The sequence below is a fragment of the Phalacrocorax carbo genome, chromosome 11 (genome assembly GCF_963921805.1).
Source record: "Phalacrocorax carbo chromosome 11, bPhaCar2.1, whole genome shotgun sequence".
In the NCBI taxonomy this organism is placed as follows: domain Eukaryota; kingdom Metazoa; phylum Chordata; class Aves; order Suliformes; family Phalacrocoracidae; genus Phalacrocorax; species Phalacrocorax carbo.
Genome location: NC_087523.1, coordinates 8,654,223 through 8,668,627, shown reverse-complemented (window position 1 = coordinate 8,668,627; position 14,405 = coordinate 8,654,223). Strand labels below are relative to the sequence as shown.

General features: G+C 62.4%; 1 protein-coding gene across 1 annotated transcript; it reads left to right on the top strand.

Annotated features, from left to right (window-relative positions):
• The first annotated feature begins 10,089 nt into the window (after nt 1–10,089).
• ZIC3 (Zic family member 3) lies at nt 10,090–13,499 on the top strand. The gene is made up of 3 exons (XM_064462724.1): nt 10,090–11,140; nt 11,764–11,927; nt 12,463–13,499. The coding sequence occupies exons 1-3, from the start codon at nt 10,090–10,092 to the stop codon at nt 12,643–12,645; spliced, it is 1,398 nt and encodes a 465-aa protein (XP_064318794.1). The 3' UTR covers nt 12,646–13,499.
• The last annotated feature ends 906 nt before the right edge of the window (nt 13,500–14,405 follow it).

Here is a 14,405-nt window from a genome sequence, read left to right as displayed (position 1 = left end):
CAGGTCTGCCTCCTGTCAGCTGGGGTGAAGGGGCAGAAAGTCCCCTTTGGGGGAGGTTTGGGGAGGGAGGAACAGCTCAGCCGGGCTCAGCGGGAGCCTCCCGGGAATGCAAGAGCAGCTCCGGCACACGCAGGGGGCTCGGGATCTTCCCCTTGCGTGGCCTGATGCTGCAGCCAGGAGGGCTGAGACCCTGCTCAAGGCATCGCTTTTGAGGAGGGTCAAAGGGGCAAGTTTTTTGGGGGAAGGGGGGAAATGCAGGACAAATGCTGAACCTGGAAGACCTTTACTCTGCCTGATGTGGAGGAAAACTCCCAGGGACGTGCCAACAGCTAATTACTGCTCGAATGGGGTGAGGTGGGAATCTGCAGACCCCTTTTGAGGCGAGGGGGGAGCGGAGAGGGGCAGGGAGCTTGGGCGCTGCCGGCAGCACCCCCTGCTCCACCCCACCTCCACCAAGCACCGTGCCCGGGGTCCTGCGATGGGGTGCTTTTGCGGCTGGGGGGGGGTTCCTCAGACGTGCTGTGGCGGGGGGTTGGGGGGGCCGCAGGGACTTTCCGCGGGCGGGGAGCGGCAGCGCGGATGTCTGAGCGCTTCTTCCTGCAGGGCACGGGCTGGCTCCCGACATCCGAAGTGCCAGGGGTTTAAAGGATATAATATGTATATACACTTAATGTAATTGTTTCCCCTGCACCAGCAAGCCCCGGCTTCATTTGCACCATTAGTTCTCATCGTTTCGGGGCGGGCTGCCATGCAGCAGCCGCCGCCTGTGCGTTTAACGGGAAATAAAATAAAAATAAATGTCCGCATCTGTCCCGTTTTTAAGGCAAACGGCAAAATCATTTCGTGTCTCCCGGTCGGGCTAGATCGGCCCAAGGACCGTGGGGAGACCCCAACGTCTGGAGGAAACTTGCAGCCCGCTCCTGCAAACGAGGGGTGCGAAATCTTGTGAGATAAAATGATGGAGCAAAGCCGGGGGGGGAAGGGGGGGGCGGGGGATCTCTGTAAATAGGACGAGCATCGGGAGCCTTTGTGCCCAGGTCGCATGGGAAGACGCAGGGGCGTCGGGGATGCCCGTCCCCTCTTTGCGGTCTCTGACACAGTGACATCAAAGGACCGGCCGGGGGGGTCTGGGCACAGCCGTCGCCCCGAAATTTGCGTCTGGGAAAAGAGACAAAACCAGGCGATATTAATATATTACTGAACGGCGAAATATTGAATGTTTCTGTACGTGCACGTTGCCAAAGGTTTGCACAGTTTGTCTGAAAACACCCGGAGCTGGAGGCGGAGGAAAGGGAGGGGGATTGTAATAAAAACCATTTGCCACTTGTCTTCAATTAGAGTCCAGAAATTTAGCAAAAAGAAAAAAATGTCTATTTTTTTTTCTCACTTGCCGTCGGGATCAAGAGGTAAACGCGGCGCCCCTGCAACGATTCCAGGGCTTCGCGTTAAAAGGAGAGAGAAAACACAGGCGGTATTGTCGCGATTCGTGTCGGCGTGGCCGGCGGGGTGGGGCACAAGCCCGGTCGCCCCCCCCAGCCCCGCCGGTGGCTCCTGCCCCTGCACACACCTCCCCGTGCTCCGCCGCTTTCCCCCCGCTGGAAAGGGCTTCTCCGGCCGGAGCCGCCTCCCTCCCCCCCTCCCCCGACGGGCTGCGGGACCCCCGCGGGGCTCGGGACCGGCGGGACGGGGAGAGCCGGCGCCGGGGGGCTTCGCCCTGCGGCTCCCCGCAGCCCTCAGCCGGGCGTGCAGCGGGCCGCGGGGAGCCGTTGCAAGGTGGGGTGCCCTTGGGTTTTTTTTCCCCAGTGCCACCGGGGGAGCCCCAGGCCGACGGGGCTTCTCCCTGCCCGGGGTGGGCAGCCACGGAGCCTCCCGTCCCCGCGTCCCAGGCAGGTGATGGGCACCTCGAAGCTCATCCCGGCCCCTCCCCGGCCCGATATTCCCCCTGCATCCCAGTGTCCGTGACAAATAGAGGCAACGTTGAGACGGGAAAGGGGGAGGAGGGAGAGAAAGACGCACACAATAGCCAGGCAAATTGTTAGCAACTCCGGCGTTTGGGGAAGCCGGTACTGTAACTGCGCTCTCATCAGTCACCGCTCCTGAAGTGATAGTAAAAATGCATCTAAACATGCTGCGGTGTGATATATAAAAGCACAGCGGGATGAGCTGCTTTCCAAAAAGGGACTTGGTGATTGGATATGCCTTGGCATGATTGACAAGAGCTTAGTTTGGTAAAGAGAAGACACGCAAGCTTTCACAGCGGGATTTCTTTTCTAAAATATATCACACTAGCCTTTGAAAAGCGCCGCACACTATAAGGGAAATAAGGTTGCTTTATAGTGCGCTGACATTTCTTTAAAACACAACTAAGATCAAAAAAAGAAATAAAATGTGTTCCAAACACAATGTTTTAATTAGTTTATTCTGTGCATTTGCTTTTATCTGGTGTATATATCACGGATCCCCACCCTTTAATTAAAACAACTGGCTGCCTATACAACAGCAGAGACAAACGCTTAACTTTCTCCTTTGTAGCTACAAGCAAGCGCAATTTACTACAGCTCTCGGAACCGTTTTTAAAATAAACGTGGACGCCTTGAAAGCTATCGGGGAATGGGCGAAGGTAGCGGGAAATGGCTGTTTCCTGGCTTTGAAAACTTGAGAGGATGTGAAGTCCCACGGCCAGCCCTGCCCGCGCCCTGCCCGCAGCGCTCGCCCGCGGGCTCGCAGCCCCGCCGGGGGAATTTAAAGGCAAGGAGGGCACAGAGCTGCCTTCAGCTGGGAGCCGCAATTGAAGGGCTGCGCTGGGGCTTTCCGTTTGCTTGGTTGCTTTTTGGATTTGTTTTGGTTTCTCTCTTTCTCCTTTTTTATTTTTCCTTTTTTTTTTTTTTTTTTTTTAAATATTTATCTATCTATGTATTTCTTGGTGCGGTCCCCATCAAAGCCCGGGTCACCACAAGCCCCCCCACCGCCACCGCCCTCTCCGGGCTGATCACTTGAAGCACCTTTTCCACCGCGATCTCCCCTCACCTCTGCCCGACCAGGTTCTCGTTACAGAACAGATCCTCCGGGAAAGGGAACTTAAAAAATCATTTAAAAAGCATCGACTCCTTCACCCCGTGGCAAGCGCACCGCTTGCAGGGGCGGGTAATCGTGCCGGGGGGCCCAGCTGCTGCCCCCGGGACCCGGGGTGCGCTCCCTGCGCGCCCGCGTCCCGCAGCGCGGGCCCTGCGTGGGGCAGCGGAGGAAACGCGCTGCCTCAGGGTATTCGATAGGAAAAATGGGGGAGGGGAGGTCAGACCGGCGGGGGGGTGTCTATCCGCCCGAAATCTGGGGACTTCGGTGGCAAGAGGGGAGCTGTCTCTCTCCGAAGCCCCGCAGCCGCAGGCAGAGGGTGAATCGCCCCGGTGCAAACCCGGCCCCGGGGCGGCGGGGGAGTGGGGTGGGGGTGTTTGGGCAAGAGCCCCCGCCCCACGCCCCGCTGCTGTTACTCACCCCGCTTTGGCTCCACGGCTTCGAGCGGGATTTTACCGGGGAAAGCGGGTCCCTTTGCGGGGCTGTTTTCCCCACGGAAGCGGGGCTATTTAACCCGCGGGGGCGGCCGGGCCCCGTCGGGGCTACGGGCGGGAGGCGCCGCGGGAGCCCTTCGTTCCCCTCTCCGGTGAGGGGAGCGGGAGCGGGAGCGGGTCCTGCCCCGCAGCTGTGCGACGGCACCGCTTTTCCTGGGGATAGGGAAGGAAAAAACCAAACCAAACCAAAACAACAAGGGGAAAAGTGAATGGGTAGCTCAGCCCAAGGGGACGGGCGGGGACGGGTCCCCGGGCCGGAGGCGCGAAGGGGGGCTCGGCTTCGTCCCCGGCACCTTGGGGAAAGCCCCGGTGGTTGAGGGCTGGACGATGCGATGGGAAGGAGGATGGCAGAAGGCGAGACGTGGAAACGGCACAGCCCTAGTTTTGGGGTTGTTTTTTTTGTTTGTTTGTTTTATTTTCCTGAAACCTGAAATCGTTCAACACGTTGTTCCAACACGTCCTAGGAGCTGGCGAAATCGTGTCCCCATCTTTAGGGGATGCCTGGAGGTGGGAGACACTCTAGGTGCCCGCCACCGCGGTGCCCGTCGGTGCGCCCGGACGGCGCTGCAGGAGCCGGTGCTGGGCACACGGCCCGACCCCACGGGCTGGGGCCGGAGCCCACCTGCGGCTTCCCCCGAGGGCCCCCTGCTCCCCCGGGCCACCCCGCAGTCCGCCGCCGGGGCGGCACTAGACAGGTCCGCTCCAGGGCCGCGGGGAGCCGGGTCCCCCGCTGCCGACCCCTCGCCCCCGGGCCGCGGCTGCACCCGGTGCTGGGGAAGACAAGCTCGAAGCGAGAGGAAACTCCCGCGTTCTCCCCCGCCCCCCCCCCCCGGGACAGGGAGACCGCCCGATCCCCCAGCACACCCCGGCTCTCGCAGTGTCGTGGGTGTCTCTGCAGCCGTCCCCACCCGGAGCCTGGCAGCTACCCCCGCTTGGCCCCCGGCAGCTAGAGACCACTGGCTCCGGCCTCTGGGGGTGCCGGTACAAACGGGGCAATCGAACCCGTTTAACGGGTTTGTTACCACCGGGGTTTACACCTGCTGCGAGGCCCCAGGGCGGCGCGGCGGGGAAAGGCGGGCAAGCCCCGGGTCCAGGGACGGGCTGGACTAGGGCTGATTTGGGGACGGACCCCCACGTCCCCCGGCTGCTCTGTCCTCTGCGGTGCGCTCGGGACGGGGTGCGTGGATCCCCGCTGCGCCTGGGCAGGGGCGCCGAGGGCAGCTGCGGGGGGTGGCCGGAGCCTCCCGGGGCCCGGCAGCCGTCGAGGACGGGCCGAGCCGCTCGTCAGCGCCGCCTTGTGCCCGGCCCCGCTCCGGGCCCCGCGGCGGGCACGGGCGGAGGCGGCCCCGCAGCCCCGCAGCGCCGCAGCCCCGCTCGGGTTTTTGGAGGGGGTGGGTGGGAGGCTGTAGAAGCGGGGCGGGGGCTTCGCAGGGGATCCGTGCAGGACCCCTCCTGCCCTCCCCCTCCCGGTATTCCCGTGGGTTCCTGACAGCATCGCCGCAGGGCAAACCCCAGCCTCAGCACGGCCGGGGGCAGCCGTCGGGGCCTGCCGGCCCACCTGGGCTCGCCGTCGGGTGGGGAGGCTCTACCCAGCCGGCACCGACCCCGGGCCGGGACAGGAGGGGGCCGGGTACCTAGGAGCGGGCTCGGAAATAGGCAGGGCGCGGGGGCAGCGGCCCCGGCCGGCCGCGGAAAGGGCCGCTCTGCCCTGGCAGCTGATGCCAGGCCGGGGCTGCCGAGGCCGGGATGCCTCCCCGGAGCCCGGGGCTTGCGGTTGCCCCTCAGGGCTCAGTCACGCAGAAAGGCTGACTAAAGTCTGTGTCCCCCGCAAGAGCGGGACAATAGAGCCACCCTCCGGGTCACAGGTCACCTCCTCGCTGATTGAGATATTCGCCGCTTCCCCCCACCCCCTCCGCTCCTCGGAGGCGCGGGGGGATTTCAAGGGGGCGGCCGGAGGGTGAGGATGCTCTCGGCCGGGCCGGGGTACCAGACGTCCGGCTTCCTTCCTCATCCTCCAGCTCTCGGGGCTGCACCGTGCCTCGTACCTACGGCTTTGCAGGGGACTTTCGCCCCCCCTCTATTCCAGAGGGTGGCCTTCCCCGGGGTTATGCCGGTGCGTGGGCGTCTGGTTGGGTGGGCACCCCAGGGAGCAGGGGCACCCCGCGGGGCTGCGGCCATGGTTTGCCTCGGCCCCCTTCGGGGCGACGGGACCCATTTATTCTGGAACACCTTTAACTCGTCCTCGTGGTTTTCCCCACTCGCTTCCGAGCCCGACGAGTGTCTTCCACGCAGCTGAACGGTGATTTTCTTTTTTTTTTTTTTGGGGGGTGGGTGGGGTGGGGTGAGGTGGAACTTCTCCCCATCACCACCGAACACGCGGCAAAACCCAGCCCGCGGGAGAGGACGGCGGTGCCGTCCCGGCTCCCCGGGCTACAGGACAGAGCCAGCTGGCACCCACATTTCCTCGCCACTCAGGTCTTCCTGCTTGCCTCCGCCTGGCCTTTGATATTCCTCGCCCCCTCCCCGCGCCGAAGTTCAGACCTGTTTACTCCAGCCCGTACCTCTGAAGTTCAAATGTACAAGTGATTCCCCCCCACCCCCCCCACCTCCGCTGAGTGACAGCTACAATGGAAATGTCTCGTTCGCTCCTGGTTTGCATTGAATTACAGTGGAGATGCAATATGTTTATGGCAGGAGAAAAACTACCGGTCTTTACGCTTGTTAGGGTTATTCATTTATCCGCGATACAGCGCGGTTTAAAAGCTCTTTAGGGCGTACGGAATATTCCCCTCGGCAGCCGACTCGCAGGTCGGCGCCGGGGATTTTTGTTGCTGTTTCCCCGGGTTTGTTTTGCCTTTTCCTCTCCCCCTCTGTGCAAGGGACGAGGGAAACCCGCGGAGCCGCCGATCCCCCGCTCCGGGAGCCCTTGCCCAAACGTCATCTGCCCCGCCGCGAAACCCGCCGTAACGAGTGGGCACCCACTGGGGACCATTTTTTTTTACCCCGCGCTGCCCTGTCAGTGCAGGGCCGAGACATTGCGGTCTTTCCCCCCCTGGCAAGGCTCCCCGCACCGTACAGAGGTGCGGAGGCGGGGCAGCGTTAAGCCCCGAGGGTCCCTGGGCCAGAGTGGGGGGCAGCACCGGGGGAACCCGGCGGAGAGGTTCGGGTCCGCCGCCATGCGGGACACCGGCGGGGTCCGGGAGCGGAGGGACCGCACCGCTTCCCAGGGGTTTCATATTTTTGTGGTTGTTAAATTCCCAAATCATCCCAAAGGGGGGAAAAAAAGGTTAAAAAAAAAGGTGGTGGAGGAGAATTACAGGAATATCTGTTCTTGACATCTTTCTCTGCCTTCCCCTCGCGTTGGGAGCGTGACGGGAGAAGGGGAGGCTGCGAGACTACTTTCCTGGGTGCTGTTGTTTGCAGGTTTGCAATTGAGATAGATTTTAAAAAAGGAGGGAGAGATGTGATATTCCCCCGCCTCTGGAAAAGAAATTGGGATCGGCCAGAAATACAGCTGAATGAAAATGGAATTTATTGAAGTGGTAAAAATCATACAAAATAAATTATACTTTTTTTTTTTTTTTAATTACGAAAGGAGGGAGGAACCACAGGCCGAATCGACAATGCCCTTAAAAAACAAATGAATGCATTTTATGCCATTTTTGTCCCCGAACCGGCAAATTCCAGCCAGGAAGGGCTCGGGTGTAAATAGCGCCCGTGCGGCTGTTGCTGGGGGCCCCCGCCCAGGCAAAACTGGCAGGGCACAAATGATAAACGTATAAAAAAGGATTTACAGGTTACTTGATGCAGCCCGATCCCCAAGTACGCGGCGGCACGGCGGAGCTACGGGCGCCGCTTTGCAAAGCCGCCAAACTCTCCCCGAAACGGCGAGTCCTCGTCCAAAGCTACGATCGCTTCTTTTTACAGCCCCCCCCCCCCCCCCCCCGGGATGAGTTTCCCGAAGCCCTGCGGTGCCGCCGCGCGGGGATTTTTCTAGGCGATAAAACAAAATTATTTTTTAATTTTTAAAATCTTTTTAGAATATTTTGAATTTTTTTTTAAATCTTCTCCGGCCGTAGAGGCACGTTCGCTCCCTCTCTCCGAGCCGGAGGGTTTCTCAGCCCACCCCCCCCCCGCCCGGCCTCAGTCCCGCGTGGCGTGGGCACCTGGGCAGGCAGCGCGGCGCGGCCCCGCTCTCCCGCCGCCTCTCCGCCGCCGCCACCGGCCCGCCCGGCCCCGGAGCATCCCATTAGGGCCGGATAATGCGCCGGGCTACACGTGAGGCCTCGCACAAGCCGGGGTCAGTCGCCCTCGGTCGCTCCAGGTCGGCGACTTCAGAGGCGCTGCCCTCCCCGGCGCTCAGCTAACGCCTAATTGAATTATGCCCCCCCCCCCCCTTTTTTTTGCGCCTTTTTTTTTTTTTTTTGGGGGGGGGGGTGTTGTTGTTGCCGACAGGACCCAAGACGTGCGGGAGGTAATTAATTACCTCCGGACCCAGGCAGGTAGAGCCGCCGCGGAGCAGCGAAGGGGGGAGCGCGGCCTCGCCGGGGACACCCGGGGGCCGCAGGTCGGTGCCCGGGTGTCCCCGGCCATGCCCCGGCTCCCGAGCTCCCGGCCACGCCGCGGAGGGGGCTCCGGTCCTGCCCGGCCCCCCCCGCGTGTCCCCCTCCCCCCCCGCAGCGAAGGCGGCCCCGGCACCCCCGACGGGTCCCCCCGGGCGGGCCCCCCGCGCTCCCGCCTCTTGTTCTGCTGCGACCGTGCATTAACGGCAGCGAGGGACTCACCTTCCAACTTTGGGACTGATCTTGGCGGCCGTGGCCTGGGAAATTTGAGTGTTTGACGGGCACTGGTGTTACCTCTCGGGGAGATTTTATATCGGTGGCGCGCTTTTTTGTCTTTTTTTTTTTTTTGTTCCCCCCCCCCCCGTAAACCCTAAAATAAAGAATGCGAAGTCTTTCCCGGGGCTGACTGGGGGGAGCGATGTGAAAGGGCCGCCGTTATAAAGCGCTGCTTGAAGCGGGCTCTCAATGCGCTTCTGAACTTGATCAGATTTTACGTTTCCTGCAGAGAGCCGGCGGCGAGGCTGAGACCTGCCCAATAGCCAGACTTGGGGGCTCAGCAAAGCTCAGGATATTACAATTACAGCCATCTTTCTTTCTGCCTTTTATTTCCACTCTTGCTCCCCATAGTTCTTTGCAAATGCTTTCCAGAACAGAAAATGAGTGGATTTATAGCGCTGTCTGCAACTGATAATTATTCCAAGGCAGAACGTTGCCTTTGCAAAATAAAATTAAAAAGAAAAGGGGGGGGGGGGGGAAGGGAAAGAAAGAGAGATGGGGAGGGAAAAAAAAAAGATAAACGAATGTAGGAAGAGCAGGGCGCGGAGGCGGCGTGCCGGGGCTGCTCGGCCGCGCTTCGCGGGGCGGCGGGGAGGAAGAGGAGGGAGAGGAGGGAGCACGGCTACCCACGGAGCGGGGCGCGACCCCCCGCCGGGAACGGGGCGGCTGGACCAGGGCCGGCTGCGCCCCGCGCCTCCCGTGGGCCGGGGGAGCAAGAGCGGGACCCCCCGCTGGGCTCGGGGCGCTTCTGCCCTCGCCGTTCGTCGGGAAGGATAAAAAAAAAAAAGGAAAGGATCAGAAAAATAAAATTAAAAAGAGAGGAGCCACCCCGAAGGCGCCGGTTCGAGTTTTGAGGGGGTTTGAGGGGTTTTGAGTTTTGAAGCCGCGCGGCGGCTTTGCAGCGGCCTCACGCCTCTCACCCCCCTCCCCCTCCGCGCCGCCCGCGGGGAGCGTCCCGCGCGGCGTGGAGCACGGCGGGACGCGCGGGTGGGGACGGGGACGGCGGCAGCGGGGACACCGCCCACGGGGGGGCCTCTCAGCGGGGCGCAGGGTCGCGGCGCGGCCTGAGCCGCCCCTCCAGCACTCAGTCCGTGGGGCGCCGTGGGGCTCCGTGGGGTTCCGCGGGGCTCCCCCCGCCCCGTCCCGCTCCCCCCTCCGCTCCCCTCCCGCTTTACCTGCCAGCCTCCCGCACCCAATCAGCGTCCCCGGCGGCGCGGGGCGGGTGCCAATCAAGCGCGCCGCCGCCAATGGGAGGGCAGGGCGGCGGGTCAGGTGACGCGGCGGCCGGCGGCTCCCCATTGGCGCGGCGCGGCCTGGCCCCGGAGTTGGTTTATGTGCGAGGCGCGGGCGGGCGCCCCGTCAGTGCCCCGACGGCGCCGAGCGGGAGCGCGGCCGCGCTGCGCCTGGCCCTGCCCTGCCCTGCCCTGCCCGGCCCGGCCCGGCCCGGCCCGGCGCGGGGGGCGGGCGCCTCTGGGGGCGGGTGGCTTTTTTTGGGGCCGGGTTTTGTTTCCGTGCCGGACGGGGGGGTGCTCGCCTCGCTGCCCGCCCGCAGCGGGGGGGGGAGGGGGGCGGGGGTGCGTTTTGGGGTGGTTTTGGACTTTTTTTGGGGGCGGGAGGAGGAGGAGGAGGAGGAGGAGGAGGAGGAGGGGGCGGCAGGCTGCCGCCGCGCCGCCGGCCCCGCGCCCATGACGATGCTGCTGGACGGCGGGCCGCAGTTCCCGGCGCTGGGGGTGGGCGGCTTTGCGGCGCCCCGTCACCACGAGATGCCGGGCCGCGATGCCGCCGCCGCCGCCGGTATGGGGCTGGGCCCCTTCGGGGACTCCTCGCACGCCGCCGCCGCCTTCAAGCTGAACGCGGCCCCGCACGACCTCGCCGCCGGGCAGAGCTCCGCGTTCACGCCGCAGGCGCCGGGCTACGCCAGCGCCCTGGGCCACCACCACCATCACCACCACCACCACGCCGGCCAGGTGCCCTCCTACGGCGGGGCCGCCGCCTTCAACTCCACCCGCGACTTTCTCTTTCGCAACCGAGGCTCCGGTATCGCGGACGCCGCCTCCGGTACGGCGCAACACGGGCTTTTCGGCGGTTCCCCCGGCGGTTTGCACGGCCCCGGCGGCATCCCGGACACCCCGGGCTACCTGCTTTTCCCGGGGCTCCACGAGCAGAGCCCGAGCCACACGTCCCCCAACGGGCATGTGGACAACGGGCAGATGCACCTGGGGCTGCGCGGGGACCTCTTCGGGCGACCGGATCCCTACCGGGCCGTCTCCAGCCCCCGCACGGACCCTTACGCCGGCGCCCAGTTCCACAACTACAACCACATGAACATGAATATGGGCATGAACGTGGCGGCCCACCACCACCACCACCACCACCACGGCCCCGGCGCTTTCTTTCGATACATGCGCCAGCCTATCAAGCAAGAATTGTCCTGCAAGTGGCTCGACGAGAGCCAGCTCAGCCGGCCCAAGAAGAGCTGCGACAGGACTTTCAGCACCATGCACGAACTGGTGACCCATGTCACCATGGAGCACGTCGGGGGGCCGGAGCAGAACAACCACATCTGCTACTGGGACGAGTGTCCGCGGGAAGGCAAGTCCTTCAAGGCGAAATACAAACTGGTGAACCACATTCGGGTGCACACGGGGGAGAAGCCCTTCCCCTGCCCCTTCCCCGGCTGCGGCAAGATCTTTGCCCGCTCTGAGAACCTCAAGATTCACAAGCGGACGCACACAGGTAAGGCCCGTGGGCCCCTTCCGTGGGTGTCCCCCCCTCCGTGGGCACACGCTTCCCGCGGGGCTGCGCGGACTGCCGGCCCCCTGCGCGCCTCCGCGGAGGGAACCATAGAAATGCTAATGAAAGCTTCTTTTGGGTTACTTCCGCTCCTTTTTATTTTATTTTTAGGCCTGATTGGCATCTCTCCTAATTAAATCAGCGATAGTTTTTGTCAAACTATTTCTATTTGCAGCCCGTCTCCCCTTCGGCCCTCCGCCCGGGTGGAGGGAAGAGGGGGGGAAGGCAGGAAGGGACCCTATTTTGGCTCGTATCCCTGAGTACGTCTTGTGAAACGGTCCGAGCCGCTGAATTTATCTCGGGTCTTCTCCCTGCCCCGGCTCGGCCAGCCGCCGGCCCCGCCGGAGCACAGCACGGGTCTGGTGGGAGGCGAATTAAAAAGTAACAAAGGCTGACCTGAATATGTCCGACACATAACAAACCCTGCTGTCCGTCTTCCCCTTCTTCATTTTTCGGGGTGCTCGTGCTTCCCCAAGGTGGGGCGAGTGGGGCAGAGGCTGTCCTGGAGGAGGCAGGCAGGGATGGAGAGGGGAACGGCCCTCCTTCACCCTCTCTGAATTTCACAGGTGAGAAGCCCTTCAAGTGCGAGTTTGAAGGCTGCGACAGGCGCTTCGCCAACAGCAGCGACAGGAAGAAACACATGCATGTCCACACCTCGGACAAGCCCTACATCTGCAAGGTGTGCGACAAATCCTACACCCACCCCAGCTCACTTAGGAAACACATGAAGGTAATCACCCCTGCGCCCCAGCCCTTTCCTCCCTGAGCAAGGGTGCTCAGTCGCTGGCGTGCTCAGGGCTCCTTTCCCCGGGCAGGGCAGGGCCGAGCGGTCGCTGCTGCACCGCTCCGGGCTCCCGAGGCATGGCCCGAGCCATCCCTGGTGCCTAGGCCGTGGCTGGGGCACAGCCCAGTGGAACGGCGTAGTTTCTTTTTGTGCTCCCACCGGTGCAAGCACTGCCTGATTTCCTGAGCGTGGCTTGGTGCTGGGGAGCTGTGCAAACACAGCCTGGCCTGTGGCTGCAGCCCCCCACGCCGGGATGCTGCAGCCCCCCACGCCTGGATGCTGCAGTGGGGCGTCCAGGAGCCGAGGCAGGCGTTTGCTGATGGTGCTCAGGGTGGCCGGCAAGGCATGAACCGCCTGCTCACCGGGCAGGGGCCGAGCCACTGGACCCCAGTGTCCCTCCTGCATGGGGGAGCATCCCAGCCCAGCTCAGCAGGGTGGCGGGGACCCTGAGCTTGCTCCCATCTCTGCCTCTTGGTTTTAGGTACACGAATCCCAGGGGTCGGACTCTTCCCCTGCAGCCAGTTCGGGGTACGAGTCCTCCACCCCCCCTGCGGTGGGCTCCGCCGGCAGTAAGGACTCCACTAAAACGCCGCCGGCCGCCCTTCAGAGTAACCCCGGCCACAACCCTGGACTGCCCCCCAATTTTAATGAGTGGTATGTGTGAAGGCAGCTGCTGCCCAGCCAGAGACTGGACCAAATGCGTTGGGAACAAGGGGAAAAAAAAGACAAATCAAGCCAACTGCAGCTCGCTCCCACGGAAACGGAGTTTCCACACTGACGACCGCATAGGGCTACACCTAGTTAACTGCCAGGATCTGGAGGGGGGGGGTGTGTCTTTTATTATTATATTATAATTATTACTATTTCTCGCAAGCCCAGACGCTGGACTAGCCATGTCCTTTTCTCAGGATTGGATTTCTTTTTTTTTTGTGTGTAATTTTTTTTTTTGCAGTCGCAGTTGTTTCTTTGATATTTTTTTTCCTCCCTGCCCCAGTCCCTCTTCCTCCAATTCCTCACTTTTCTTTTTATTTTTAATTTGTTTTGGTTTTCCTTCTTTCGGTGGGATGTTGACATGAGGATGAAAATTCTCCTTCGCCTTAGTGGTGATTGTTTAAACTTACAGTCTTAAACCGTGCCAAAGTCCTGTTATGTCTTGAACTTTCCTCTCTAGCTCTCCTGCTGCTTCTTTCTCTGCTCTACTCCTCTTTCTCCTTCTCTCTCTCCGAGCATTACACTTGTGAATGTATTCTCGTCTGATGGGGTCGGTCAGTATTTTTCAGGATGAGGATGTGGTGTTTATTCTACCCAGATTGTGACGTTTAGTATAACAGTTGCCTTTTTGTAATAACTTTTTTTGTAAATACATATCCATGATGCCATATTTATCGTTCGTAATTTAATTATTGATACAAAGTGCCGGGAACTGAAGAATATTTATGGGGGAGAAAAAATTGTTTTCTAACAAAAAAAATACAAACAACAACAAAAAATATCCAACTCTGTACAGCTTTTGGTTATAACTGCTTTAGCATTAAAAGTTTATTGTTTTGGAAAGAGCCGTTCTTGACCTCCGCCGGGGGACGGGGGCAGCCGCGGGCGCCGTCGCGGGCCCGGTTCGGCGCCGCTGCCGGGGCCGGGCCGGTGGTTTCTGGCTGGCGATGCCGGGTGAAGCCTCCTCCTCGCCGCCGCTTTCTCTCCCGTCCCTTCGTCCCCGCCCCGCGGCTCCGCTTCCCCGCCACCTTCCCGAGCGGAGGGAGCCCGGGGCGCGCCGCCGCCGAGGAGCGCCGGGGCCGCCGCGATGGGGAGGCCCCGACGGTGAGTACCGGGCCGGGGCGGCGCAGCCCCCGCCGCCCGTTGCATGCACCGCGGGGCTGCGGGGGCCGGGCGAGCCGGGCAGCACCGGCCCCGCCAAAACCGGGCTCGGTTTGCCGGGGGGACCCGCGGCGGCCTCGCGGCGCGCCGGACTTTCTCCGCTATCGTCTGTTTTTTGTTTGTTTGTTTTGTTTTATTCCTTTATTTCTGACTAGGATGCGGAGAAGCCTCCCCGTCCTCAGGAGAGAAAAGGGGTCGAGCAGAGAAATCTCACCCGAGAAGCTCCTCCGGCGCCGCCCAGGAGCCTCAAGCAGCCAGAGCGACGGTGAAAACCGCCCCCCTCCCGCCCCGAGGCTCCGTGGCCCCGGGGCTGGCCGGAGCTCCGGCGGGGATGCGGCCGGCCTCCTGGCCCGGCGGAGCGGGGCCGGTGCTCAGCCCCCAGCACCGGCAGCCCGGCCGTGCGGCTCCGCAGCCGGCCCTTACTGCGGGCTGACCCCGGCTCCGGGGGGCGCGGGGGGACCCGCACCACGGGCTCCGTACCTCCGCTGACCGGGAGGGAACCCAGACAGGCCCGTCTTGAACTTGACTGGGGGCACCGCGGGAGGACGGGGC